The sequence below is a fragment of the Aptenodytes forsteri genome, unplaced genomic scaffold (assembly GCF_000699145.1).
Source record: "Aptenodytes forsteri isolate BGI_AS27 unplaced genomic scaffold, ASM69914v1 Scaffold61, whole genome shotgun sequence".
Lineage (NCBI taxonomy): Eukaryota > Metazoa > Chordata > Aves > Sphenisciformes > Spheniscidae > Aptenodytes > Aptenodytes forsteri.
This window is the reverse complement of record NW_008794443.1, coordinates 1,513,381-1,528,051: the sequence shown is the minus strand read 5'-3', so window position 1 is coordinate 1,528,051 and position 14,671 is coordinate 1,513,381. Positions and strand designations below refer to the sequence as shown.

The 14,671-nt window shown below is 54.3% G+C and overlaps 1 protein-coding gene across 1 annotated transcript in view; it reads right to left on the bottom strand.

Moving 5' to 3' along the window:
- The window catches only part of VWA5B1 (von Willebrand factor A domain containing 5B1), a 22,188-nt gene that overhangs the window by 4,734 nt on the left and 2,783 nt on the right, over positions 1-14,671 (bottom strand). The window contains exons 6-13 of the mRNA XM_019474740.1: positions 14,381-14,505; positions 11,120-11,296; positions 7,489-7,599; positions 7,203-7,405; positions 5,581-5,695; positions 3,865-4,050; positions 3,394-3,619; positions 2,179-2,360 (exon numbers count right to left, since the gene is read on the bottom strand). Of these exons, the coding sequence (XP_019330285.1) occupies positions 2,179-2,360; positions 3,394-3,619; positions 3,865-4,050; positions 5,581-5,695; positions 7,203-7,405; positions 7,489-7,599; positions 11,120-11,296; positions 14,381-14,505 (1,325 nt within the window). The remainder of the gene's footprint in view (positions 1-2,178; positions 2,361-3,393; positions 3,620-3,864; positions 4,051-5,580; positions 5,696-7,202; positions 7,406-7,488; positions 7,600-11,119; positions 11,297-14,380; positions 14,506-14,671) is intronic.

Here is a 14,671-nt window from a genome sequence, read left to right as displayed (position 1 = left end):
CCTACGGTGGAGCAGGGACGGCCGCCGGGCGCCCGTGCCGCGGATCCTCGTGGCAGAGGCATGCGGGCTGGCTGCAAAGGGCTGAGAGCAGAGCAAACGTCAGGGCTGGAGCCGGCTGCAGCCGATGGCGCGGACCTGCTCTGTCCCTTCTGATCCCGTCTGCTCCCTGCCTGATCCCAGCATGAGATGCAACCGTGCAAACACGCGGGTCTCTCTCTGCTCGGCCCTGGCTGGGATCCATGCCCGGACAGAGCCCTCCATCAGACCTGCAGGGTGTCCCCAAGGGACCCTGGCCCCCGGGGCTCCTTCTCCAGACAGGCAGAAGGTGAAATATGAGTTTCATCCCCCCAGACATTTTAATGACTTCACTTGGGAACCAAAGGAAAGAAAAGAGACAGAAAGATCAAGGACCAGTTGCTTAGTAACGAAAGGAGGGAGGCTCAGGGGATGGGGAGAAGGGAATTTTTATCTTTTCTTTTTTTTACGAGACTGTTTCTCCACTTCCAGGAGACATGAATCCCCCCTCCAGCATCTCCGGTGCTACATCCTGCACGGACATCCCCCTCCATGGCTAGCAGAGACACCGAGCTCTGGCTGTTTCTATCCCCATCCCTGGGGCTATGGGAAGGTTCCCCCTAAAACCGACAGACTCTGTATCTTCCTAGCACAACACCGGTAAAGGACAGGGGTGGTAAAAAGTGGTGGATCTCAGTGCTGGACGGAAAGATGCTTTCTCTGAGTGGCAGGCAAGAACGTGGCCTCCACCACCACCTAATTTTTGACGCTCTATGAGACCACCAGCAAAAATGGGAGGCAGGCAGCTCCAGGAGCTACTTACTGAGCTAGGACTGAGATATTTAAAAGCAAGCCGGTCACAGAAGCCTCTGCCAGACCCTTTCCATTCAAAACCTGCTCCTTCTCCTGCCCGAGCTCTCCTCCCAGCCAGAGGAAGCCAGCTGGGAATGGAGCTGGGAGTTTAAGCTGCCCATCACAAGCGCTGACCTTTCCTTCCCAGCGCGGTGCACGCCGAGACAAGCTGAGGGCTCACGTTCACACCCCCGAAAATGTCAAGCCCTGGCAGCTGGACTGGGAGCTGGGAGAGCCGCTGGGAGCCCTCGCAGCATGAGGCACAGCAAAACCAGGCTGCAATTAATTAAGACCAGGCTGCATGCTGTTAACCATTTACTGCCCTCCAGAAGGGAGTCGTTTCCATCCCTGCCTTCACGCTGAGCATCCTGTGGGCAGGAGGATGCTCTGTGGGCCTTCGCAATGCAGGCAAGGTCGCTGGTACCCCTAAAACCTACCACCGCTTGCCCTTCGTCAAGCGATGCTGTTCACCACCCTCACCGCTGCAGCTGGAGGGCAGAGGTCTCGTTCCTCCCTGGGGAGCACAGGCCCTTCTTCCCCTTCGCCCCCTCATCTCACCTCCAGCCCCCCTTCACCCAGCCGATCTCTGACCCGCAGCAGAAGAGAAAGGAAAGCCCCAGACATCCCGCTCTGAGTTTCCATGGGAACAAAAGTGCTGCTGGTCCTCCCAGCCCTGCAGATGCTGATTTCAGAGCAGAGCATCCTTGCAATGCCAAGGGTGGGGGAAAACCATCCCCACCCTTCCACAGATCAGCCTAAAAAGCTTCCCAAATTTCACCTGCTACCTGCTGCAGGCAGGGGACATATAACACTGCTCAGCAGATGTATCATAACACAGGTCCACGTCCCAGCCTGACGCTGCCTATGGGCTGTGGTTCCAGCCAGGGCAGCGGGGGATCTGCTTTGGGACTGACTTTCTTTGCCCCTTCGGGGCACAGATATTCCACGGCCATACGGAGAGTTTGCATCGCATGGTCAAACTCTAGGGAAATAGGAAGCAAGCAGCAGCCTGGGGATCAGGTGAGCAGCAAGGTGAAGCACAGGCCGCTCAGAGGAAGGGGAGAGGCATTTAGCAAAGAAAAGCTGGGCTCCCATGGGGAGGCACTGCTATGGGATATCAGGACGGCACTCTGCTCCCTGCTTGGCTTGTTTCCTACACGTTTGTCATATGCTGCAGCACAAAGCACGGGCACATATATATGTATATCAGGACTAGTGTGAGCCAGGCTCTTTCCCTTATGCATCTGAGATTTTCCTGCTGCTGCACGCCGGCCTCTGCCTGCCGGCAAAGCCTCCCTGGGGATCACGTACCTGGAAATCCATCTGCCAGGGCTCGGGGCTGACCTGCTGCAGGTCCTGCAGGTGGGTTTTCCGAAGGGAGGTTTTCACCAGGGCGGTGCCGGGATCACTGGCCGTGGGCACCTTCTTGCAAGGCTCGTGGTCAGCGATTTGGGTGGTGCTGTACGCCCGTCTCCTGGAGGAAGCCTTCACGTCTGTCCCTGCATGGCGGGAGAGAGGATCAGCTCCGCTCCTGAGTGGGACCAGCCAGCACCATCCGCCCTTGGCTCACGGTGGGCAGCAGGGAGCCCAGCCCTGCGGTCCTCCCAGGGCCGAGGGGGCCACGCTCAGTCCTGCCCTGTTTTAAGTGAAGTAATGAAACCATGAAAGGAAATAAGAGCCTACACTCAAAACTCCTGGGGATGTCGGGAGAGCAGGTTAGGGAGGTTTTGTCTGAGCAGTTTTCAGCCAGAAAAAGCCTGACTGCATTTCCCCAAACCTCCCTGGAGAAGACAAAGGGTTTACTAATGAAATTTCATTAGCGCAGACATTCTCCTGTCAGAGCAAGAGTAAAATTTCATTTGGAAAGGCATGATTTCTCAACCTTTTGACAAGATTGAGGGGATGCGCAGCACAGTTCCTCTCTGAATATAAGGGAAGAACATCCCGCGAGTAACAGAGGTTTCCTTGTCGCATGGAAATGCAACCAGCTCTGGGGTGCAGCCAGCCGCTTTATGCCACAGGTTGCTGACACAAGCGCCCAGCCAAACTGTGATGGTGAGGGCTGACACCCTGGGGACAGGGCTTTGGATCCATTCCCCCCATCTCCTGACCTCAAACTGCAACGTCAGGGCTTGCAGGGAAGCGACTGCTTTGCAGGTGCAGGGACAGTCTAGCTGGGCTACCCATTTGCTCACCCCTCTCCTTCTCCGCACACCGGAGGGCAGCTTGGGAAGCTTGCAAATAATTATGTGGCCAAAGCTAGAGCTGCTTTGAAAATCCCCAGGGAAGCCAGTTGTCCAGGCCTTCCCTTGATTTCCTGACAGGTTTGGATAAAACGTCCAAACCAAATAGACTCGCTCAAGCCTCGGGAGATCTGTCATCCCTCCTGCAAACCCCTCCGGCTCTTTGGAGAGATACAGCCAGAGAGACTTATTTGTCAGACAAGCAAATTGGCAGAGCAGCGACAGAAGCTTGATTGGAAAGACAGGGCCATCACACCCACGCTTGTACAGCGGAAAATCTGACCGGTGTCTGTGTCCGATTCTCCCCCGGGATCTCTGCCCGCCACCAGGTGGTCGGGGGCACGCTCGGCGGGGCAGCAGCCCTCCGAGTCTCTGGAGTGGTTCCAGCTCTCCACGCCTGCTCCCTCCTCCTGGGAGTGAAAGAAAACAGAGCTGCCCGACTCCTGGGAATGCATCATGCTGTAACGTCGCCTCTTGTCCTGGGGGAAAGCAGAAGGAGGGAATAGGTCCTACCACTGCGTCCACCAGCCACCTCCCAGTCGAGAGGAGCCACTGCTTGTGCACCAGCGCCCTTATCCACTGAGCTTCTATTTCTCCCCGATGTCTCACCCACCATATCCCTTGAGGACAGAGCAAGGAAGCAAGAGACACCTCCTGACCACGCACAAGGAGCTGAGACGCCCACTTGTGCATGTGCACGCCAACACCCCCTGCTCCCGGGACAGCCCCACCAGCCAGCGCAGCATGGACTCACAGATCTGGGGTTGGAGATGTACGGGGAGGTGTCGCAGACGATGCCGTAGCCGACCAGGCGGTCACCAGGGAAGAGGCAACTGGTGCTGACGGGGGAAACCAAGACCTCGGTGCTCTCGGGAAAGACCCACTCCACGGACACGTCACTCAGGACCGGTGCCATCGCCTTCTTCAGCGACTTGATCATCTGAGGCAGAGAGCAAAGGGGAGCGGTTATGCAGCAAGCGGAGGTTCCGTGTGCCACGGTGCACGCACCGTGTGTTGCAGGGGAAGGGGAAAATTCCCCCAAACAAATCCATCAGCTGATTTGTACCCTCTCCTGACCTTAGACGGGAGCCTGCTCCCTCTTAGACTGCTCTGACACCCACCCCAGCACCCCCAGCCCCTTGGCACGGTAATACCAAGGGCAGCAGAGCAGATATTGATAAAGCACAGGGCTGATCTCACGCCGCATCTTGCCAGCTCAGGGCAAGGTGGGAGCTTGTGGCCAGAGGTATCTTGCTCCGGTGTGAGGCAGCATCCCCTGCTCCCCTCCAGCACCCAGGAAAAGCTGTTGACCTTCACTTGTCTGAGCCCCAGCCCTGCCCCAAGCCCCGACGCTCGCGCACCGACTGACAGCACTGCTATTTTTGGTACAGGTCCTTGCTGGCACAAGCCACTGCCGGAGATCAGCAATGCTCTGCCAATTAGACATGTGGAGAAGACCAATATCTGTGAATATCTCATGGACAAACCTACCAGGGAGCCATCTACAAGATCTTCCCTGCACACCAGGGGAAGTGAACACCAGATTTAGAGGCAGAACAGCTCAAATATTCTCTATTGTTCACTGCTTTTTCACAGGCTCAGGAAGGCACACCAGGCTGTGTTTTATAAGGCCATTAATTGATGCCTCAGACTGCTGAAGGCACCAAGCTGCACAGCCCGCAAAGCTCTTTATTAATAGCTCTATAAAAAAAACCCACTCCCTTCACTGTCTTTGCTTTTAATTTACATCAGAAATGCTGATGCCGTTCTGTCTTAGAGAGGTTTTTGTGTGCTCCAGGTTTCTGCAGAGGGGTGGACTGCTGAACTCCTCCTTTTGAGATCAAGAACGTAGGAGCCAGCTTTGTAGAGATATTTAGGAGCTAAAGACCCAATTCTCTCTGTGTTTAGTCATCCAGCGGATGACAGGCTAGGCACCGTGCTTTCACCAGGGGACAGAGCCATTCTTACGGCGTATTTGAGGCGCATCGGTTTACTAAGTCTTCATGGGGAGAGTGGAAATGAAGAGGCTCCCCTCTTTGCTTTAAAGTTGGCTTAACAGGCAAAGCTATCGCAGCGTATTGCTCTCCCTCAAACCCTGGGTACTTCCCGCCTGAGCAACGCCAGGGCTCAGCTGACTTCAAAATTAATTGGCTGCTTTGATGCCGGTTCCTCTGCCCTCACCAGCGTCTGAGGCAGCAGCTACCTTTGAAGCCAAAGCTGCTGTATGGCGGCTATCGCTTCTCCCCATCCCCGCGCAGAGGGTAAACACACCCTCCCACTCCCTCTGACAGCCGGAGATGAAGATGCTCTTTCATCCCCTCCCGCACGCCCACCTGCTGCCGAGTGGGAGTTGGAAAGGCAGCACCGGGATGGGGAATAAGACCCGCTAGCGAGCTGTGGCCTCCCCCTCGCTGAACCAGAGCATCGTTAGAGCCTTACAAGGTGGTGCCCTGGGAGCGGGCAGCCGTACCTTGGGCTGCAGCCTCTCGCCCTCCGCCAGGAACTCGGCGATGCCCCTGGACACGGCAGCCAGCCCCCGAACCAGTCTCCTGCAGGCGTTTGGCCCGATGCCGAAGCTGTAGCACCTGCAAAGGGACAGGGAGTGTCAGGATCCAGGGGACAAGCCATCCCAACCCCCAGCCCCACGCAGCTCACCCACTCCCTGCAGGCAGAAGACCCTGCCTGGCTTTATCCCACTGCTATGCAGTTATCCAGCATGTCCGGAGGAAAATAAACCAGCTCCTCTTTTAGGTGGCTGGCAGGAGGGTCGGGAACCGCCAGCCCCCTCCTCTCAGCAGACCTCAAATCCCTTCCCCGAAGAGCAGCCTTCAGCTGCGACTCTCAGGGGCTTCCCAGCGGGACCCCAAGCCCTTGCCTCCTCTGCAAACACAAACAAGCTGCTTTGCTGCCAGTTCAGCTCTTTTCCCTGCTGAGTGTCTGTGGCCAATGGCACTAAAGACCCAGTAATTATCTCTGCTCGCAATTAAAATAAACGTTTTCTCAAGGAAAGAGGAACCAGCCAGGCGAGGCTGCTCCCCTGACTCCCAGCTCAGTGAGTCAGGATTTGGTTTTGGCTGAAGGCTGCAAACCCGGAGCCGAGCTGGAGCCTGGGCAGGGAGGGCAGGAGTGAGCAGTGCCTGGTGGGGATGGATGCGGTAGGAGGCCAGGAGGGACGGGGATGGGTGGGATACGGCGTTCAGCCAGGGCAGTGGATAGCTGAGGAAGAAACCACCTTCAGCAGCGACTGCATCTGCACGAGGGGCTTTTCTCTTAGAGGTTTTTAATCCCCAGCTGGCTGCAAATCTTAGGTCAGCCTCACACCCTCTTAAATAAGGCTCTGATCTTCTTTTGAGACAGGGGCCACACACACGCACGACTCGGCAGTGCACTGGGCACTGCCTTCCAGGGTTACCCGAGACCACGCTCTAACTCTGATTGCATTTAGCCCACCACCATGCCTCTATAAGAGCAAGGGATGGGATGCCCTGTACAGCTGGGAAGCAGCTAGACCTCCATATAGTAAAAAAAGGACAGAGCAGCTTCCCTGATAAGCCCTGAAATCTGAGGGATGGAAGAGGAATAAGGTTTTCTTACATTTTTCTTATGTTTCATGCCCCTTAAAGAGGCAGAGGAGCAATCAGACCAGCCTGTCATCAGGGCTGGGGAATCAGGCTGGCAGCTCGATGCACAAATTAGCTGCTTGTTACATTGCTCTCTTTCAGCATATTCAATTCTGCGCAGCCCCATCCTGGAAGCAGCTGGGGCCAGACCCAGATGTGCTTTAAAAAAAATAAAAAAACCCGGCAAGGAAGATTGTTCGTGTGTCAATCTCTGCTAGCAGGAAGCATCAGACGAGAGCCTGTGAAGTTGTCAGCCCAATTATCCTGCTTTTGATTGTTTAAAAAGCATCTGAACTTCTGGGATCTGTTCCAAACCCTTTGAGGTTCTCCCATGGCTCACACCAGCAATCTCTCCTGCCTCTCTCTCTGAAGCGGGGACGACTGTGAGATGGAGCCATGTTCAAGGAGAAGCACGTCCCCCACCGTGGCAGGCTTCTGCCCCCGCAGTGGCGAGCCCCGCTGCCCTCCGTACCTGGTGGAACAGGAGTGGTTTCGCAACAGCTCCAGGACCTTCCCCGTGTTGCTGATGGCCCCGTCCGTCAGCAGAAAGAGCAGTCGGGGATGGCCCCTGTGGATGGGCTGCCGAATGACCCACTTCAAAGGCGACAAGATGTTGGTGCCACCCATATCGGCCCGGATCCTCTTGATGCTCTCGCAGGCCATGGCCAGGCTCTCCTGCCCAAATGAGCAGCAGAATCGTCAGCCTCTGCACCAGCGCCCTGTGAGCACCGAGGAGATGTGGCTCCCCCTTCACCCACCTCGCAGTAAGCCTGACTGGCAGGAAAGAGGGTCTTGAAGGTGGATCCAAACCCAATGACGTTGAAGAGACACGCTGGCATCAGGCTCTTGAGAATGACCAACAGGGCATCCTGGGGGGTGGAAAGCAAGCAGCCATCAGGCAGGCCAGGTCTCTCCCTGGCTGCCCCAGCTTCACCAGTAAAAGCTCTGCCCAAGTCCTACCTTGCCATCACACCTTACGCCATTTGCCTGCATGCATTTGATAAAAAACCAACTGTTTCTTTCACGTGCACTGCCTGTGAAACCCCTGCATATTACTCTGCTCTTTCCGAAGTCCCTTAATGATATTTGGGTCCCAAAGCAGTGAGGAAAATGGGGAGCCTTCAAAGAAAAAAAAGAGCTGAACAAATTATTCTGTTTGTTTTTAACTGATTAAATTTGTGCTTGCAACACGGTACTGCAGCACGGAGCTAGTGGGTGAGAAGCAGAGTGTGAAATTGAGAAGTGCGACACGCAATGCATTTCAATGTCCAAACTTGCAGAAAATAAACAAACAGCTTAAAGTTACACAAAAGGAAAAGCCTCCCCCATCCCCAATTCTCTTGTATTCATAGTTGGCATCAATTAAAATAACGGGGAGAGACAGTTTTAAGCTATTTTCTTTACCAGAGGTGGTTATCTAACTTGCCTATTCCTGGTCTTTACATAAGGGAAGAGCAATTTAGATTGTCTCAGACATGTGATGGCCGTGGACAACTCCAGGACAGAGCTTGCGTTAGCAGCAACTGGGCAAGAGCTACCCAAGGAGCTCCGGAGCTTGCAGGGGCAGCAGGATCAATTAGCGTGGCAGGAGAGGGAGGCCAATTTAAAGCAAAGTGCTGGCAGTGTTCAGGAGCGGCTTGGTTCTTTCTGTTTATGTGCTGATAAAGGCAGACTCCTGCCAGTCTGCCGAGGGCAGCAGAAACCCTAGAGCCAGCCCCAAGAGAAGAGTTGCCAAGGTCAAAGGAGCAAGAGCAGCCTCCTTGCTTTGTCATACGCGGCGGCAAAGACCGAGTAACCGCAGAGGGTGGGTGCTGGAGCTGCACGCAGAGAAACCCCCCGCCCGGGAAGAGCCACAGGGAGACGGGTGGCAGGTCAGTCTGGTTCCCGACCCCTGTAAGACTCAGCAGCAAGGCAGAGCCAGAGCACTGCGAATCAGCGAAATAATGTACGAGAACGGGGCTGCCCTTTAACAGGCTCCGGAGGACTTTAAACCAAGCTGTTATCTCAAACCTACGAGAATATATTTATACCGCTGCTTCCCAGATGGCTCCTGGGATGCTGGCTCTTCCAAATCTCAACACTGGCATCCCACCTTGGAACTAATGACAAGGAAAAAAAACCAGATTTCCAAATATTTTTCCCAAAGTGGGCAACCGATGCCTGCTTTTTGTTTCAGCAAGCGGAAAGATTTATTGCTTCTTGTGGTAAATATTGATCTTGATCCTGTTGCACTCAATATCTATACGGCAGCTCAATAAGAAGAGATGTTTGCCTCCAGAGAAGTCAATTCCCAGTTATTAGCCTAGTTTTGCCAAGCGAGCCCGCCCGGTGCGGGCACCGTCACAGGCCTGGCTCTTCTCCCCGGCTGCATCAGAACGGGAAAGGAACCAGCTGCAGGAAATTTAAACCCCTGAACTTTCCACCCCAGCCACTTTGGCCGAGCGCCCTCCTGCTCAGCAGCGAACCGCGTCCTCCCGGCTGCACGCAGCCAGCCCGCACCGAACCATCCCCCTCCCCGCTTGCATCTCTGCCAGCACCGCTGCTCTGCAGCTCAGCTCTCCCCGCTGCGCACGTCCAAGAGCCCTGCCACGCTGCTCACCCAGCAAGCTGAGGACGGTGCAAATGCCTCCGTCAAGCGTAACCCACCCAAACCCACTAAGAGCAGCCCCTGCCACGAGGTCCCTGATATTGGCAAGTCGTAAACAAGGATGGGGGACTCAAAAGAGAGACAGGGGTTTCCTCCCTTGAGGTATCTCCTCCGAAATCTCCGATACCTCCCCCGAAATATTCTTCCAGAAGGGGAACAGCCTTTTTTCCTGTTTTTACAGCCCTCCCGCGGACGGGACTCCCAGTTCAGGACCTCTCGGAGAAGGGCTCTGTCCCTGCAGGGTCCCCATCCCCATGGGACAGACCAGCCTCCGCGGAAGCCGCAGAGACCGTGGTGCCCAAACCCGGCCACGCTGTGAGTCGGAAAGCAAAAGTCTGGCCTGGGGCAGAGACGCCTCCTGATTCCCAGGCTCCGAAACATGCGGAGGGAAGGGGGTACCACCTCGGAGATATCCTGGCCCCTTTGGTGGATGCAGGGACAGGGGACAGCCTCCCTATCCCAGGGGACCGGTTGCAGCCGTCCTTGGGCTCCCCGGCATCCCCATCCTTGTTGCCGGAGGTGGCCGTCCTCTGGCAGTTCCCATGGAAACCGGCGACAGACGGGTAAGGAGATGGGCTAGAAGATGCTCCCCGCTGCTCGCCCTGGGCGGTGAGTCCTGCAGAAGGGGGTGCAGCCGTACCCAGGGGAGCGTTTGGGTCCAAATCTGGGTGGCACTTGTGTTAGGAAAGGGTGTGAGCCGGACACCTGGGGACACACGAGCTCGGTGAATCTCTCAGACATCCAAATGCAACCGAACCCCTCAGATGAAGCCTGCCTCTGCAATTCCCTCGCTGTCCTCAACAAAGATGCACGGGGCAGCGCAGACCCATGCCCCGCTCAGGAGAATGCGATATTCATCAAGCTGTTGGGGCTTACCTGGCCCCAAAAATCAAGAGAGAAACTTTCCAAAAGAGCTTTTGCCAGAGACTGCAGCTTCTCACTGAGACCTGCCAGCTGGCAGGCGTCGGACACCGACCTGGCCTCCAAAGCGTATCCAGGCAGGGATAACGATAATTAAATAGTTAACGGAGTGATTTCCCCTTCGATGGACAGAGCGGTCCCCAGCGGGCTCAGGGCAGGAACCTCTCCAGATCCTTCAGGCAGTGGCACAAAGCCAAGCCCAGCTCTCATGGGGCAACCTGCAGCTGGGTGAGAGTCATACCTGACAGGGGAACCTCAGGCCTACAAAATATCATGACAAGGCCTTTCTACAAGCCCTTTTTTATCCAGAGGTCTCGGCACACCTCTCATAATCCTCCACCGGACTGCAGGCGTTCATTTGTGTATGAAAAAGAGATGCATCATGTTCAAACATCATCTCCGGGTGCACAGAGGCGCCCATCAGCAAAACGTCTCCTAATGCACGGTCAGCACATTGCCCTGAAGCATCCCTTGGAGCTCCCTGGAGGTTTCCCCCCTAGGCAGCAATTGCCCCAAGCCCTCCTGGAGACAGGGGGAACCGGAGAAGGGATGCAGAAGACAAGCAAGCCAGCAAAGAGGGGGAAAGAAAACACCTTTGCATTTGATGCGCTGATAGGAAGAAGAGGAAGAGGAAGAGAACGGGCGAGAGTCAGCGTCGCTGCAGGTACCTAACAAGCCACACGGTTGAGATGACTAAAGCTACAGCATATAATTACCCCCCATCCCCTCATAATGAACACTCATCAGCACTCAACAACCCCCACTGCTCTCTAACATTCATCCTTCGTTGGCACGGAGGCACTTCCCCTCCTGCCTTGTACCTTGACACGGTTGATGTTCACGCCGCTCATGCTTCTGCTGCGGTCTACGAGGAAGATAAACTCTCCTTGGGCTTTCTGGAGGTCTGGCTGGAGGGTCCTCAAGTCAGGGCAGAAGTTGAGCATGATGACGGGGTGGTGGGGGATGTCCTTGTTCAGCCGCTTCCTGATGATATCCGTCTGCAAGAAAGAAGGAGAGAGCTCGAGAGGTTGATTTTTCTGCCCCTTTTCACTTCGAGGGGAACCAGAGCAGGGCTGCGAGCCCAAAGGTGTAAGTGCGTGGCCTTTTGTGGGCAGCGATCGGCTTGTTCTGGCCTCAGTGGTGACAACACCTGAGCTCAGGCTGCGCCGCAGGTTGTTCTGTCTGTACACCCTGCGGAGCTGCTCCGTGGGTGAACGGGATCCCTGCCTCCTCCCAGCCACGGTCACGCTTTGCCCGGGAGACAAAGGCTGGCAGAAAGCCTAAATTAGGGACCCCCTGCACGCATGGATGAGAGCCTGGAGAAGAAATGAAAAGATCTGGCCCCGCGCGGCACCTTGCAAAACTGATTCTCCAATCATTTCATTAGATCCCTCCCGAAAACGTGGTTCGTTAGCGCAGTTTAGCATCACACTGAGGCACACCGGAGGTTTTGTCCATGGTCACTCAATAATGAAGTGCGAGACACAGCCCTCAGCAAGCTGTATTCGCCGCTTCGATCCATTCCTGCCGCCTCTGGTTTGCTGTTTTTTCTGCCCATCTCTTTTATCATTTTTCTTTGTACGATGGAAACGCTTCGGAAAGCCGAACCGGCCGCTCAGGACATCGTTCGATAGGAACCCACATGATATATGTCTCCCTACTGCACAGAGCTCTAATGGCTCTCTGCATTTTGCCTCATTTTATTTCAAATATCAATCTTCATTAAAAACGTGATAAAATTAAACTGGGAAAAACCTCTTGCGATGGGTTTATAACCTGCTGTTGTGTGTATATGAAGCAGTCCCAGGTTCATGGTCACGGCTGCAGTGAATCAGCGCATCGCTGCTTTCGAGGGAGCTCCGGGACCCCACATCGGCACGGCCCACGGCCTTTCATCCCTGGGTCTGCAGTGTGGAAACATCCACCGCAATAAGCAGCTCGGTCCTTGGGGGCTTTGTTTGCTTTTTTTTTTCCCCCCCCTCTTTCAAAGGCTGCTGTTTCATGCTGGTTTCTCCAGGAGTAAACCAGACCCCAAATAACCGGGCTTGTTTTCTCCCGCCGTGAGTTACATTCCTGGATCTATGAGCTAACAACCAACCTTTATTTTACATAACTCACTACACTCAAGAGCCCCTGCGGATCAACGCGTACACGTGGGCTTCGCTTTCGGCTGCGCTGCCTGAGTGCTGCTTCTCTGACCCCTGTGAAAAGACGGTTCCCATTCACAGGAACAAGTACCTCGCTGTCACCCCAGCTCTCGCTCACCCTCCTGCATTTCACTCTCATGCTTTGGAGTACAAATCAATCAGTCACTGGGAACTGGAAGGGCTTTTTCCATCCCCATTTTCCTCCAGCCATATGACATTATTTTGTTTAACATCTTTCCCGGCACGGACGTTTATCACGTTTCAGACTAGAGGGATCCTTGCTGTCTCTCTGCCTGAGGACCGAATCGTGGCCCCGGACCTACCCGCAGCACTCCCTGGGATGCTCTCGGGGACCCAAGACATAAAATCCCTGTGTGATCGGGATGAGCCCATAACCTGGATTTCCCATGGACTTCAGAGTGAATGTTACAGGCAAGCCTTCAGTAAACAGCCTCGGAGCTGCTGCTACGGGTCAGCCAGAAAAGCAGGCATCTCATCCGCGCCATCTCTTCTCCCCACCTCCCCTCCCCTCCATTCCCCTTCACCCGTTATCCAATTACAGTAAACTAATCAGATCTCGTCGACCGAGAGTTGATTCCAGTCTGCATTCGTCCCCACCACCCTGCTAGCTAACGAGCATCCAAGGTTTTTGCATAACAAACCGAGGGATTAGAATTAATTATCATTTACCGCTGAAATTTCTGGGCTAATTCATTTAAGCCGAGAGGTGCCCAGTGTCATGCTCTGAGCAGCACAGCAATTCTAGCCCATAGTAAACCCCAGATATTCTGGGCATTTTCTCTGCTTCTTGCCCTTCTCCGTGCAGTTGCTTCCCAGTCCTCCTGGGGCAAAGAGGTGGGTCTCCTGCAGAGAAATGGCTTTGGAATGATTCCCCCCCCCCCCAGATAATTTGACATGCTAAAGACACAGAAATAATTAGAGAGCCATCTGAGCCGTAGCGTGGGAGTTTCATTTCGTTCCACCTGCCGCACGCTGAACACAATTAAAGGAGACGCCTGCCGCGCGAGCAAGTGCAGTCCTGATCCCAGCATCGCGCCGCAAGAGAAAGCGAAGGGCAAAAGGAAAGAGAAGAGGGTTGATGTGTCTCCGGTGAAAGGAGAAATGATGGCAGCACAGGGAGGTACCTTCGCAGCAGGTTTGGGACATCTGCCAAGCCGGGGCCCAGGCTCAGGCACATGGAGAATGAGTTTTAGGGGAAATGAGCATCCCCGGTCGCAAACGAGAACATCTGCGCATGTAAAACAGGGAGCTGACACAGTCAGCCCGGGGCTGCGGTTACACAAGTGCGACATGTGCCTTAGGTGAAGACGCCCACCCTGGAAATTCAGAGGGCTCTGACTAGTCCACTGCTCTTCACTGATCCCAGACACAGCGACGTGGCAGCTCAGGAGCGCTAGGCTGTCACTCGTTGCTTCAGAATTGCTGAAAGACGAGGCGCAAATCCCAGAGCAGATATTTTTCCATCTGCTGATCAGCAAAACAAAGAGAAGTTTCTCCTACCTTGTCTTCAGTTCAGCTCATTATTCCAAGTGAAATCACTTATTTCTCTCTGACAGCTATCCAGAAACAGTAAACATTTACTGAGCAATTAAAAGAATATTTTATTCTATGTCATTGCAATAGTTATAATACCCTTAATGCTATAACAATGTACCTATCTAATTATGCTATGCTAGACTAGTACTAATTATACACACAATAACCATCTCGGAGCTTCTTCGACACTCAGTTTATCAGAAGCATTGCAGAATTTTCCCCTCTTCCTCCACATAAGCCCTTCTCCGAGGGAGGATGCTGCAGAGCTTATTGGGCCAGTGTAATATCTGGTACTGCAAGCAAGCAAGCAAGCATTTACTTGCACAGCTCCAGTCCCAAGGGAAGCCTCAGCTAACGCCTGCAGCTTTTGCTTCTCACCTTTTTCTCAGCACTGGGGTCCTTCTTAGTGCCTTTAATGAAATCGTTCTTCCCCTTCAGGTGTCGTTCATACTCTGCAGGCGTCATATCACCTTCTTCCATTAAGACGTGAGGCATGTGGGGCTCTGGAAATGCAGAGAAACGGGTGAAGAACAGCCTTGGCTAAACTTTAGGTTTGCAAGAGATGCAGGCACCCTCAGCTGTGAAGACAGAGCAATATAGAATCATAGAATCATACAATAGTTTGGGTTGGAAGGGACCTCTAAAGGTCATCTAGTCCAACCCCCCTGC